We start from the raw sequence: 14801 nt of genomic DNA on the forward strand, positions 1-14801 counted from the left end.
TTGCTGTCGGTCAGCCGCTTGGAGAACTCCTCATCCCTTGTCACCGTTAGTCCCACTTCCTGTAAATTTTGTGTTCTTGAAGGTCCTGTCCACGCACGTGTTCACAGCAGGTGGTTGATCAAAATGCCACTCAGGGGCGGTGTTTTTGAATTTCATAAAGTAATCGACAATTGGTCTGCGCTGATGGTGACGTAGAGCCATGGGGATGTACTACATGCCGGTCCCCCAGGAACATGCCTATGATGTCACTAAGAAAATGCACCTCACACCCATGCCGCAGTGGCGAACCGGTGCAGATGTCGGCGGTTGGCGAAGTACGGTGACGCGTTTGACCTGCTTAGACAGATCTGTTGGATATAATTCCGTATCAGGAGATAAACTGCGCAGTGGTAGATCGAAAAATTGTCGAAGCATAGTCCATATCGTTTAGCCGGAGTACACGGGTAGGAAGCGGCGATTACAGGATGAAACAGGCCGTGTCATGATTGGTGGTTTGCTTCGTCAACTGCAGTTGCTTTCGTCCCATTAGCTTCACGATCATGTCACGATAACTAAACACAAAGCCGCGGCGGTCGATTTTTGGCGGAGGCGAAATTCTAGAGGCCCGTGTACTGTGCGATGTCACTGCACGTTAAAGAACCCTAGGTTGTCGAAATTTCCGGAGCCCTCCACTAAGGCGTCCCTCATAGCCTGAGTCGGTTAAGACCTTAAACCCCAATAAACCAAACCAAACTTTATTACTTAGACATGGTTTCACTAAGGCCTGCTTACAATCCTGCGCCGAACGATGCCTTTAAGGCGGTAGCTAAAAATCCGCAGCTTCAGCTCTACCTCCGTTAGGAGGGAAGAGGGAAATACGCTTGATTTTTTTTTTAGATTCCATCGACGATACTAGAGCCATTACACGACATTTTTCGAACGCTGCATTTCCGTGTAGCCAACGCCGCAACCCAAGAAACACTGCCACTCCACTTACTCCCGCATGCCACCGGAAAGCGGAAAGCACTGTCCCCGCGGCAACAAGTTTCTCACAGCCCTCGCTCGCCTGTGCCTCCGCAGCAAACGCTCACGCGCGTTGTATGCCGCGCGTCGCACACGCACGCATGCAGGCCGGATAGGGACCCTAAATTACAGCGAGAGCAACGGCACCGCTTTCCCCTCCCTCCTCGCCGGGCCGACTTTCACCGGCAACGGTGGCGGCCAATGACGGGTCACTACCGCCGCTCTCGCGTTGCCGCCGGCACCGGTGCGCGGGCAAAAAGAGCGGGAGCTGGGAACTGTCCTCGTGCGCGACCGGTTACCCCGCTGTGCACGTCGTCGCCGCCGCCACACTCGACCGTTGCGACCAACCTCCCTGTGCGAGCCTCCAGCCCCCCCACCCCGCCTTCATCCGTGAGGGTCATATTCAGCAGGAGTGGAGGGATTTGCGAAGCAACGAAAAGGAGAGAGGCGATGATGCAGCTCCTACGGCGGAAGAAGAGTGATCTTGCTCCGGAGAGTTTCTGCCCGCGGTCATGAAGGGAACGGGAGGGGTCGACCAGAGTGTGTCTTCGCCGTCCTGCCGCTTCTCGTCGTCGCATTCAGCGGCGTTTGGTTTTATTAGCCTGTGCTTCGGATTTCCCGTCGAGTTCTTTTCTTGCGCTGACCGGAACAGCAGACGGCATGGTTTATAGCTTACTGCGGGCACGTATGGGATTGTGGCTCTTGCTCATGTTAGAAGGTAAGTCTCCTTGTGCTTTCTCCCAATGCAAGACGAAGTGATTTTTTTTTAAAGTTGCATGCTCTCTTATATTAGCGATAATGGTTTCAGCCTGTTCCCATTGATTTGTTTTGTACGAGCTAATAGAAGACGTACTGTTTAAACATGTATGCTCACAGACATGACAGGCAACCTTGGTCTCTACCACCGTCAAGGGAAACATCTGTACTAGTCGGCGGGTCAGCCTCCTATAAAATAACTAAGGTGTTACGGGGATTTAACGCCCCAATGCGACTCAGGCTATGAAGCCACCTGGGATTCTTTAACGAACACTAACATCGCACACTATACGGGCCGCTCGCATTTCGCCTCCATCTAAATGCGACCGCCGTGGCCGGGATTTAGCCCCTGTCTTTAGGGATAAAATAACTAATACAAAGCTAGAGTTGCCATGCGCTAGGCGTGATGCTCAGAACAAATGTGAGGTGTTAAAGAGCTATACTTTGAAATAATGCTGTGATGAGGCAATTCTCTCCTCGCCACTGGAGAAGTCACGACTCCACAAATTTTGCTTACCCTCAAAACATCAATGGAATATTGACTTAAGTAGATCCCGTAATTACGAGTTTAATCCGTACACTAGGAGATCAGTGTACATGTCTGACCTGTTTCTTCTGTCTGAAACAACGTGCGAACAGCGTGTACTCGCATTAATTGTTCTGTGCCCATTCTTCGCTGCTTTCAATTTTTATTTGAAGCAAACTTCTCAGGAATAAATATATATATATATATATATATATATATATATATATATATATATATATATATATATATATATATATATATATATATATATATATATATTCCTATCTTGAATTTCTACCCGCCTTTCTAGTGGAATTTCTAGTACAGTTGACGTTCGGCCGCTGATTCCAAGGTCGCGGCATAGATTTCTGGTCACGGCGGCCGCATTTTGATTAAGGAGGAATGCAAAAATGCTCGTGTATGCGATGTCACCGCATGTGTAACAAACCCAGGGGTTGTAAATTTACCCGGAGCCGTTAGATAATAGAGCATGAGTTTCTTGGCGACGTTAATTGTAAAAAACCAGCACCAATATTTTTCACTTTCTTGCCTTATTTTGGAGCAGTCTGCATGATGCATTTTCTGCTTTCCTCAATAAGAATGACTAGGATGTATTGAAAACATCTAAGACGAAATCTTGTCTTATTCTTCACGCCTTTCGAAGACATGCCTTGTTCCAGCCGCTCGCATAGCGTCTGATAATGTATTTCACTCATCAACACAACTTTTTAGAGAGTATAAGCCCGGTCGGAATCAGCAACTCAATGTTTATTGTGCAAACCACTGATGAAGTTTGCATAAGGTTATGCATGTTGTAAAGGAACCGAAGACTGCTGTGTGAAAGAGATGTGAGCTGATGACCTTCTAAAAATCTTCTGAAGCAGGGATTAAGTGAAATGTTATAACGGTACGTACTGTCACATGGAAGAAGTTTCTCTTCTGGTACAGTGGACACAAGTGCACTAGAGGTTACCTTGGCCAGATATTTCATAACTAATAATTTTTGGGCCCCAAAGATATATTATGCAAGGCATGTTTCACCTTTGTATTATCACAGATTCTTTGCAAACGTGGCCAACATAAAATGTTTTCGCGGTGCATACTTCCTTCATTTGAGAATGGATGATAATCAATGCAAACACTTGGCTTTGCAACGAGTTTCTAATTTTGCCTTGCTTAGCAAGAGCCGCTTAAGTAATGTTTTATTTTTGTCAAAGGATCCTTTGAATGTAACTATAAATGGAACTCTCTTCACGAGTGAATCTGCCAGAATTTCCACTATTAAAATTTGTACCGTTCGGGTGGAGAACAGAAATGGAAACCTTCAAAGAAACTCTTCTACCGGGTCTACTTTTCGCTGTGCTGTAGAAGATGAAATAAATGAACGCAGAATCGATAACACATACGCACAGCATCCTTCCAAGTGTTTCCAAAAAACCGGTCTCTGACTTCAACTACGGCGAGTAGATTAACTTGTTTGGCAATCGGTACTATGTATTGAGTCGAAACCGGGTTCACTTCGAACTCTGCTCACAATGCGTTGTAAGGGGAAAAGAAACAAACCGACGCGCTCTCTGAATGTCCCGTGGCCGCCCCGCACTGAATGACGGCAAACGAGAGCAACGGCCGGTTTCTGGCCCCAAAAGCCAGTTTGAGCGACATTTCCTTCGGAAGCAGTCCCGCATAGCCTGGCTGTTTTGCAAGCAAAACGCCATGTGGGTCGAATGAGCAATCTATTGTAGTCCGCAGGCGAACAACAGTTCTGCAGGGAAGCAAGCGACAATGCCTATTCTCATTCTGGTCATGTTTTAATCATAAATGTCAAGAGGGAAGCCGTGTCATGATGTTGCGGAGATACCAGCACCACTTGAGCTCCATCGACCACTTGGCACCTCGTTTCGGGTTTGCCTATTGTCTAATCAATTGCGTACGATTAAATAAATAGGATGGCAGTTTCTAAAAAAAAAACACAGCGCTACTTACGCTTTAGGGGCGTTATGCGCTATTTTAACTCTTCCTGTGCACTATATAACAGCCTCACCCCAAGTAAAAAAATTTTGATCGCATTGTTGTCGCACCAATCTCGTTGGAAACGGCCACACTGAGAAGTGTCCACTGATAGCAGTTGAGTGATAGGCCGATATGTGTTCCGCAATCTATCATTGAGCAAACAAATATGTTTGCTTCTGTTTCATTTTGCGGTGGGCGGAAACACCGCCTCATGTCACACAATCCGTTAATGGAGGCAAGGTAATTAACGAAGTGCTGCATTTTAATAACAGAAACTCAGAAGCGCATGCCAGAGAACGTAGTACGCCAAAGACATGTTGGCAACAGTTAACTAAAAATTTTCTGCGCGCCAAAGCTCTTAAGGGAGTCCTATATCCACTTAAGAATGGCGTGCACTGCAGGTTTTTTTTATTTTTCGTAATACCGAGGCGAAGGAATGGATATTTGGTTTATGGTATATGTGGGTTTAACGTCCCAAAGCGACTCAGCCTATGAGCGACGCCGTAGTGAAGGGCTTCAGAAATTTACATCATCTGGGGTTCTTTAACATGCACTGACCTCGCACAGTACACGGGTCTCTAGGATTTCGTCTCCATCGAAACTGGACCGCAGCGGCCGCGGTCAACCCCGCGTCTTTCGGGTCAGCAGCCATCGCGGTGGCTTAGGAATGGAGATTTGGGACATACTTTTCCCTCTGTACAGCGCTCATTTTGTATCGTTGAAGCAAAAAAGAAGTGTTAGAAGCTTAGGATCTGGTGCCCTCCGAGGTCCCGAGCTAAACAAACAACCACTGGAGACAGATTAGACTTTCATCTCGACAAGAATTTCACAGCGCCAAATTGTCCAGCCGGCCGTTTTTCTCGATTCCTTAATGAGTGTATGCGTCAACGTACATATTTTGACCTTTCTTGGCCCTCTATAAAAGGCTGGTTACATTCAATTCGAAGTAGAAGACAGCTTACGCAGCAAGCAACATTGGATCCTGGACATCATCATTCGCAAAACCAATAACCTTGTTCAACATAAACAGTTATCCTTAAAAATGCTTGTATTCGATACTGCCTATTTCTCACCTGTAGAGTTATGTGTGAAACCCTGCGTATTCTCGCGCGCCCCTCGTCTCTGCCTCGCCTCTTCCCTCCTCCCAATAAACAGGATAATAAACAGCGATTTATTACGGCGGTGCTCATTGGTCTCCTGGAAACACGATGTGTAGTTCAGTGTTGATGCTTGTTATTCACCTGTTAATCAGGGCATGGTTATGAATTTTAGGGGGGGGGGGGGGGGTTATCATGTGCGTGGCGACTTTTTCGCCACCCTGTAGAACAGGAAGTACGGATGACACGCCTGGCTGGTTCGAAAGATAGCAGTGGCTGGCTGACACGATTATCAGGGGAAGCCGCGCACTTTATAAAACGTCGGTTCTTCTAGTGCTAGAGTGTCTACACGGGCAACTTCTGTACAAACGCAAGGTATTTACAGTCACAAATGGCGCATGGCAAACAGCTCTTAGCTAACTCACGCTCGTACGAACAAATATTTCGCAACGCTAAGCGACGACAAGAGTGGACACCGTGAGCCTTCGCTGCCTTCTAAGGTCTCTTCGCGCCTTCGTAAATGTTAGTGAAGCGATTTTCCACGGGCCTCAGACTTAATAGGTGGATGTGTAAGCAGTCAGTTCCGGACTGTGCATTCCCTGACACTTCGGCTCGCTTTTGATGCAAAGCGGGATGAATGCCTGGCGTTTGATCGGTGCAAAGAGCACTGCAAGCAGGTGGGAGTGTTGATCTTTCGAGGGGGCACAAATATAGTAGGGCTCGCAGCTGTTCGCGAGCAGGTGCCGGCGCGAAAGGCGCACGTGTGCAGTGTTGAAGCCCCCAGAGGCCTCCTGGTTCCTGGAGGCCCCCAGAGGATTTTGTGATGGGCGCGTGACCGACTGTTCGCCGCGCTCCGCTTGCTTCGGGTCACTTAGGGCGAGCAGGGGAGCCCGTTCCGGGAACGCACGGAACCTCATCGCAAGGCGCTTGCATGCGCTATTAACCGAGCCAGGAAAAGGGTCCTGCTGAAAGTATGATGAGGGGGAATGAGGGGGGCAGGTCAGCGCCGGACATGTCACGTCGGAAGTTGACGCTTACGCAGTAGCGCGTGAGAAAACAAATTGTCCTTCCACTCACCGTTCTCTCAACAGTGTCGTTGGACCTCCAGCCGAGATTCCTGTGGGATGGACAAGGAGTTCGATAATACCCAGTCTTCGGGGCGTGCTTTCGAGTTTATTTTTTTCCGCCCACACATATTCATTCGGAGCCGGAAATGAAGTACTCAGCGATTTCGTAAACACGCTTGAAGCGTAACGTTTTAATCCTGCTCCTGTTTTGAAACTAGACTTATGGGGAGCCGAACATGGCTTAAATTTGTGCGTGTCACTATTGTGGTCTTGCAAACCCCCCTTTTCAAAGAGGTGCCTACTTTAAAATCAAACTACGCCTTTTGTACACTAGCGCAAAGTAAGAATCGAGAAACTAATCCAAGGCTGAATCAGGGTCATTAAATCGGCAGAATGGAATGTAGATAAGGTTTAGGCGTTTTGTGATCGATGTCCCTAATTTCGCTCCATTAGGTGCTTCAGGCGATTAGTGTCACCGACCCAAGTAACCTGTTCCTATGATTTCTCCCCGTGGAGGTCTTGCTGGAGTGATCTTGGACGGCACGGGGAGCAAATAACACACAATTAAAGAAAGTTCCTGGGAAGAAAGCGAAAAGAAGTACAAAACCATTTTCGATGAAAACGTTTATTGGCCTTTGAAGAAACGAATGAGTACTTTTACGATTAACGGTGATGACAAAAAAAACCACCCAGAGAATCCCCTAAAGGCTGTCCCACACGCTGCTTTTCACGTGAAAATAAATACAGGACCCCTTACATCACTTCAGCGATGAGCAAGCATGGTCAAGCTTGGCTGTGACATGTGACATTGGCCTTTAGTTTTATACCAGAGGAGCATACACAGTCTGCACAAAGGTTTGCTGGCGTAGTTTCCCGGGAAAAAAAAATTCTCTGTGGTTGCACAATACACTTGACTTTTCATCTTGGAAGCATGACCATGCATGCATGTTCCTGTATTGCAATCAACACTAGTGGTCTATTATAGACGTAACCGAAAAATTTTATCGCGTGAACCCGATCGTTGTACATTTTTCTTTAGGACAGTAGCTGGTTAAAGCACTCTACTCTCTAACTGGGCACAATTGTGCACGGGGGTCACAATATTATCGCCATTGCTGGAGATAAGTGGTCTAAAACACTCAGCGCCCGCGAATGCACGTGTTCTATGTACATCGTGCGTGAGGCTGGCTTATGCTCCTCGCTCCGGGCGCCATGTACCATGCCCTATCGCAACGCCACGATAAACGTTTCCGGAAAACCCTCAAGCGAGGAAATGTTCGGTCCCGGAAGGTAATAATTGCGCAACTAGAGACGCCATTGAATTCCACTCGTGCATTACTGGAGCACAGTCCTCCCAGAACTGGCCTGCACGGGTCGTTGCGGCGTCAAAGCAGGCATTTCCTGACTCTAAAGGCGTCGTACCGTGCACCGTCACACAAGAGCAGTAACGCGGGTTACCGCTTCCATTGGCGGGCTGCTCATAGAGAGAATAAAAGCAACTAGAAATCAAACAAAAATTTTAGTTTACGGCCGCAGCGGTGGCTTAGTGGTTATTGCGCTCGGCTGCTGACCCGAAAGACGCGGGTTCGATCCCGGCCGCGGCGGTCGAATTTCGATGGAGGCGAAATTCTAGAGGTCCGTGTACTGTGCGATGTCAGTGCACGTTAAAGAACCCCAGGTGGTCGACATTTCCGGAGCCCTTCACTACGGCGTCCATCATAGCCATAGTCACTTTGGGACGTTAAACCTCCATAAAAGAAACCAAACCAACCCAAACAAACTTTAATTTCAGTGTTTCTTGTAAGAGACGCCACGCGTCCTTTGCTTCGAAAATCTCGCGAGTGTTATTGCTGGTCAGCTGCGTCACACCATAGTACGTTGCCACTTTTTATCGATATGTTTATGTATTTATTGTGTTTGTCTTAATTAAACATCAAATGCCCGAGAAAATCAGCATTCTATAAGGATTGGCCGAACATTAAAGCGAAATGAGATTCGATAGCAGCCCAGAACTGAAGTGGATCGCAGAGGTACACTGCGTCAGAGGGCAAACTGCTCGAGACACGAGCAGTTTCTACAAAGAATGAACCGAAATGCGAGGTAGTCTGTGCTAGAGCAGGTTATACGGCTTTAGGATGGCTGCTGCGGCTTTATAGGCGATGAGCACGTAAAGTGACTGGAATATCGATTGGTGCATAATCAAAATTTGTCATTAAGGCAGGGCCTAAAGATGGCACATCTCGATATGAGATGAGCAGTGTTATCCTGGGATTTAATCGTGGTGAGCCTGGAATAATAAAACTGGTCCCAAAGAAATAGATATGGCTGCACGATTTTTAATCTGTTCGAAGGTGTTAGAGAGGAGCTGAAATGTTATATTGACGACGGTTCCAAACTGAGCATCCGTATTGAAATTTGGCCCCAGAAATGTAAGGCGAGTTGAAGTTTTTATCGAGAAAAGGCGAGTCGCATAAGAATCGATGGAGGTAACCAAGAACGCGATTGGCTTCTTTAGTAAAGTTCATGGCGTGTGCTGATAACCACTTGAGTGTATTAGAAAGGGTGACTCCGAAGTATTTATATGAATTAGCAGAATATATATCAGAGGCTCATAAGGTATATCTTGAAGATCGCTAGTGTTGCCGATAACGAAAAGAGATTATTGAGGTTTTTTTACCGTTCTAAGGCATTAACTATTTATGCAGGAGGCTTCAAAACGCTGATGGTCGTCTTGATCTAGGCGAGGCTCCGAATTGTATTTGATGTGGCCGCATATTCAATCGTCTGCGAATAGGCGGTTTTGAGAACAAATAATGTTAGAGAGGTGGTTAATGTAGATAATAAAGAGTAAGCATCGGTGTACGGTTTCATCATGGACACCGGAGTTTACTGAAAAGCAACTTGACCTCTAACTATTAGGGTATAGAAATTGTAGCCGGTTAGTAAGGAAATAGCACTTTCATTCCAAGACAGGTCCGTTAAGGTTCAGTCTTGAAATTTTCACTAGAAGTCGTTGATGAGGAACTTTACAAAAAATTGTTTCAAAATCAGACAGCCTCGACTAGTGTGTTTAAATAAATATTTCGACTGAAGCCTTTAACAAATAAAGCCATTTATTTATTTATTTATTTATTTATTTATTTATTTATTTATTTATTTATTTATTTATTTATGCACCACAAGGGCCAATGGCATAAGAGAGGGGAGTGGGTACAGGCGTACCAGGAAAAGCAACGAGAACAAAATGGAACGGGGCAGGTGTTAACAAACGGTTACAGATGTGTCTACTCATACAATGCTAGCTATGGCGTTCCTGAGTGTCACATGATAGCCTTTTAGGAACGCCGTGTTGTTTAGATGAAAGATATTTGCAGATATCTGGATTTTTAATAAGAGAATAGAGAACTTATTATATTAGGTTCGAAGAAACGCTTCTGAAAGGAATGAGACGATAACTATAACATAAAGCGGAGGACCTTTTTTCCTGAACCGGAACAACAATGCGTATTTTCCACACTTAGAGCACTACTCCTGATGACATGGGCTGCTGAAAATAATAGCATGAAATCACGCTCACTACGTCTTTTGTGTGTTTTCGTTGTTATAGCTGACATCATCCATGTCTGATCAGTTATTGTCACCATACAGGTAGCATTAAAAGTAATATTGGTTATATCTGCCGATCACTACGGGGAGAATCTGGTAAACTGCTCCCAGGTTATATGTAGTAAATGCTCAGCAGAAACTACAATTAAGATTTTCAGCTGTTTTATCATACGAATTCGGAAGGTTGTGGTGATCGCAAAGCTCAAATAGTTGAGAGCGTTTTAGATTAATCGCGCTCCAGAACTGTTACCAATATTTGTTATCATTGGGGGTAAAATCGATGAGTGGAGGAAACCCTTTGTTTTGTTTGCCAATAATTCGAACTCTTATTACTTCGGCAGTTTTGTAGTCGAGCGCAGCATTTTCTACCACTTGTATTTGAAGTTCCAAAGTTCGGCTCATTGGTGTAATGTCGACAGGATAATCAGTGCGCAACGGACCCAAGAAAAAAAACACAAGTGCCAATTTTGCGGCGGTAACGCGCCAATGTCCCTTTACTATGGCAATATTTGCCCTGAAATTATCACCGAAGCATGCAGCGAAATCCGTTTCATGAACACAATAATCGACGACAAAGTACGTGTCTACCTGGCTCAAAAATTCCTTTCAGTGAAGGTTTTCGAAAATTAATAGTTTGTTAGAAAGACTTCATTCTAAACACCCAGCAGGCAAAGTGTAAGGGTAGGATCACCCCATAAGAATTTGTCTCAACCTAAAGAAGGTGATGAAGGAGCGGAGTAATGCAGGAAGATGTGGAGGGGGGGGGGGGGGGGGGGGGGAGTAGAAATACGAAAAAGATACATCGACGACGACCCGGGTTCGAACCCGACCGCGGCGGCTGTGATTTTATGGAGGCGAAACGCTAAGGCACCCGTGTGCTGTGCGATGTCAGTGCACGTTAAAGATCCCCAGGTGGTCGAAATTATTCCGCAGCCCTCCACTACGGCACCTCCTTCTTCCTTTCTTCTTTCACTCCCTCCCTTGTCCCTTCCCTTACGGCGCAGTTCAGGTGTCCAAAGATATATGAGACAGATACTGCGCCATTTCCTTTCCCCAAAAACCAATTACTATACATCGACGACTTATGAAAGTGCGACATTCCTGATACAGAAACAGTTATTTTATGTACTTGACATGCCGCACCCGGCTAGCTGCGTTTTATAGCTGCTGAAATGCAACTCAGACATTGAAGTAGAACAAACAGAGAAAACTATTAGCCTGGCTATGGCGGTAGAGTACGCACAAGCAGCATAAAGTGGCACACCGCGAGATGTACCGGCAAGACGCCCCCAGGAAATGAGAGGCAGACGAGGCAGAGACGAAGGACAGGCCAGCTAGACGGGCTAGAAGACTTACCGCCAGAGATACGAGAGCGAAGAAGAAAAAGAAGCCGAGACGCGAGTGTCGCGCGTATACGAGGCGACAAGGCCATCGACTTTCCCTTTCGCTCATGAGGTAAGCGACCGGCCGTGCTCGCTTGTTGTGCTGCCGCCTGGCGGAATTCTAAAGAGAGAGAGGAAGCGGGAAGCTGTTGAGGGCGCAGAGCAAGGACCGTAGCCACTTTGGCAGCCACGGAGGCACTTGACCGATGTTGTCGGGTCAAAAAGTCATGTGGGGCTAGCTGCTACTCTGTTGCACGACAGGCGAAACTTTTTAAGCGGACGCTGCACGTGTCCTTTTTCCTTTCGGCACTGACCCGGACTTGTGATCTCATATAAATTGAATTCGGCCAGCTACTTCCATGACATGCCTTTTGTAGATTTCTGGATTAGCCTAGTGCCGCCGGAAACATGTGTAAATATTTTGTAATGGGTCTTCAACGCGACTTCCTAGTGTCTCTTCATCTTCCCTCCCGCAAAGCCCGATGTGCTAGAACCAGTTCCAGTTTCCAGTTTCACTTTTGGTTTGCAATATGTCCGCGTCATCTGCCAACACTGTATTCTTTATCTCTCTCACAATCCCTCCTCACGCAGTTTTGTCTGTAGTTGTGCACTTCCTACTTACGACGATTTTGGCAGCACCGAACTTTTGCATTCGGAAAATGCATCTATAAAGTTAATATTTCTTGTTTTTGGGAAACTTAGTCTGGACAACTGCCGCTGTTAAAACGCATACCTCGTTAGAGCCTCTCTGCAGAAAAATTTCCCGATTCATCACAGCGTCTTGTTGACTTTGTGTTGACTCTGCACTAGGTTCTCACAAATGTATTCGAGGCTCGGCGCACTTACAGACAATCACAACTGAGCAAACCGTCAAATGTCGAAGCTCGCGTAATAGATGTAACAGGAAACGCGAAAATTTTGACCTCCTGCATCTGAATTCCCCCCTCCCCCCTTGCCCCCTCCAAAAAAAATTATTCTTTCCTGATGCCCACAAATACAGGTGATTACTTCTGAAAGAGCCTGTGGCATCTTATGCTCCGATATAAACTAACTCCTACACTTCCAAAAAAAGGGACCTCACCATGAATTAAGCAATTCCGTTGAAAGTGCTCTACTATCGCGGATCCTGGGTGGAGGCACCAGGACAAATTCACTGGCTTGGAAGAGTGCATGCCACCGTCGGCAGCGGCTGACCGCGTCGAAGCGCTAACTTTCTTAGCGGAGTATAGAATTTTCAGCACTGTGCGACAGTTTTGGCGTGCTTATCGGTAGCTGGCCCCTTAATTATTTCTATGAACACCTTGTCTTGAATCCGATTCTGACGAACCGGCCACCGTTTTTAAACAAAGCTCCAACAATACCATCAACGACAGCCCTGATTCCCCATCAGCGCCTATGGGGCCCACGTCCTGGTCGGAACAAGAACGTCTTCACGAACGAACTCCAATTCGTCAGCAGCTGAGCTTAGAGGAGCTCCTACCTAATTTTATGAGTGGCAATCGAATGACAATAAAAGGGCCTTTTATTCGCTTTTTTCCTTGAAGACAACGTGCTACTAGTAGAACCACCCTGACGGAGATGGCAAATGAATATAGCGCACCTCACAAAGCTATGGCTCAGAAAACCCGCAGTCTTTTCACATGTTCCCTTGGCGAACGAGTTGTAAATATATCTATGCCGCACTCCACTTTCTGGTGCAATGTGTGATTGTCGACACGGGTGCACACTTTCTAGAGAACATCCACATCACGGTCCACATGGCTCTTGGCTCAAGTCTTCTTTCTTCAGGGCCACATGCGTCAGCCCCACTGGCCTGATGCACGTATGTCCTAGGTCCATATGTTTCACATACACATACATCAGGACCACAAGACGGCAATCCTTTTGGACAGTAGGTACACGCGGAAGTTTTTTTTTGTTACGACATACATCGGGGCGAGGACCTTTGCTCTATTCCAGATCATAGGAAAGTCGCTAGGCGCGAAGTCCCTCTCTGAAAGGAACATCACAATTTCAAGCAATTATGTAATAGCTGCCATAAGTAGCACTGCTTCTAGTGTCGGTTCAAAATGCTCTCATGCAGGCGCAAAGACTTCCGACTCGCTATCCGACAGTAGGTGATCTATTACGGGCTATGAAAGCCGCACGTGCGGAAAAGCAGGCCACCGGGGATTACCCCACCTCGCGATGGCACTGGGGCACAAAAAAGGTCAAGCCGGCCAGCGATGGCAGCGCTCCGCCGCCGGGGCCCTTCACACGGTTGCTGTACGCGTGCTTCTCTGTGCGAGTCAGCGTGTAGCAAAAATGAAAACGTGCACCGCTGTTTCCAGCGCTATGCTGCAAAGGTGAAACACGTGGTGTCTTGCTTACTAGGTATAGCGAGCTGATCAAGTGATGACGCTTCTGTTGGCGGACGCACTGGAAGCAAAGGTGCGTGCTTTCGGTATGACGTGATTGCAACTGAGTAATACTGGTACAGGGAGTGAGCCCAGAGAGAGGAAAATCAGGTAGGTTAACCGGATATATGTTTGGTTGGCGTCCCTAAACTCTACGAATCCGTAAAGGAAAATAACTCTGCAAAAATGCTTGAATAGAGGGCAGATAAAGACAGTACTAAAGGACGCGAATGAGGTTGACACTTTTCAATGAAGCCCGGCAATTTAAGGTGTGACTGCACCAGTACACAGACTTTTAGCATTAATGAATCGTGTGGCCAATTTTTGTGTATCTTAGCTTCAGAAAAATGTCAGCTGCATCCTGCCTTACAGTGTTCCGCATCATAAAGCATCCAATGTTGTACAGAAACTAACTGACGGCACGCTTGTGCATATTAGAAGCTATGCGCGATAATTTCGGAGCTCGTTAATCCCGCATCAGTGCGCAAACAAACTATTGCGTACAATTGTCGACACCTTGGACGCCAGCACACTCATGCCCCGAAGCTACGCACCAGCTACTTTGGTTCTTATATTGATATAATTCAAACGTGTGCGGGTGAGGCAAGTTAGAATTAACTCATTGATTATTATTTATTTCCAAATAAAACGGCACGTACATGCAATTTAATATTGGGCCACTTACTTGATCCACTGTATGATTGTTTGCAAATTCGTAAGGCACTGAAAACTGTTGACGCATTTACCATATTACATATCAGCCTCGAAATCAGTGCATAAAATACTGAATTTCTTTTTTTGAGGTAAAAAATTATGGTATATATAATTGCAAATAAAAACATATAGCAAGACTTTCAGAATAAAATTAAAGCTTGTAGAGGTGAAAAGTTTGGGTGAATTATGCAAATCATAGTCTTAGAGCAGATAAAAGTGACGCATGCTAGCTCCCAACAAGATGA

General features: G+C 46.2%; 1 protein-coding gene across 1 annotated transcript in view; it reads left to right on the forward strand.

The window, feature by feature from the left end:
- The first annotated feature begins 1095 nt into the window (after positions 1–1095).
- Positions 1096–14801, forward strand: part of LOC144132873 (uncharacterized) — a 48526-nt gene continuing 34820 nt past the window's right edge. Inside the window, exon 1 of the mRNA XM_077665587.1 lies at positions 1096–1720. Within this exon, the coding sequence (XP_077521713.1) occupies positions 1663–1720 (58 nt within the window). The 5' untranslated portion in view covers positions 1096–1662. The remainder of the gene's footprint in view (positions 1721–14801) is intronic.

This window comes from Amblyomma americanum, chromosome 5, assembly GCF_052857255.1.
Source record: "Amblyomma americanum isolate KBUSLIRL-KWMA chromosome 5, ASM5285725v1, whole genome shotgun sequence".
Taxonomy (NCBI): Eukaryota; Metazoa; Arthropoda; class Arachnida; order Ixodida; family Ixodidae; genus Amblyomma; species Amblyomma americanum.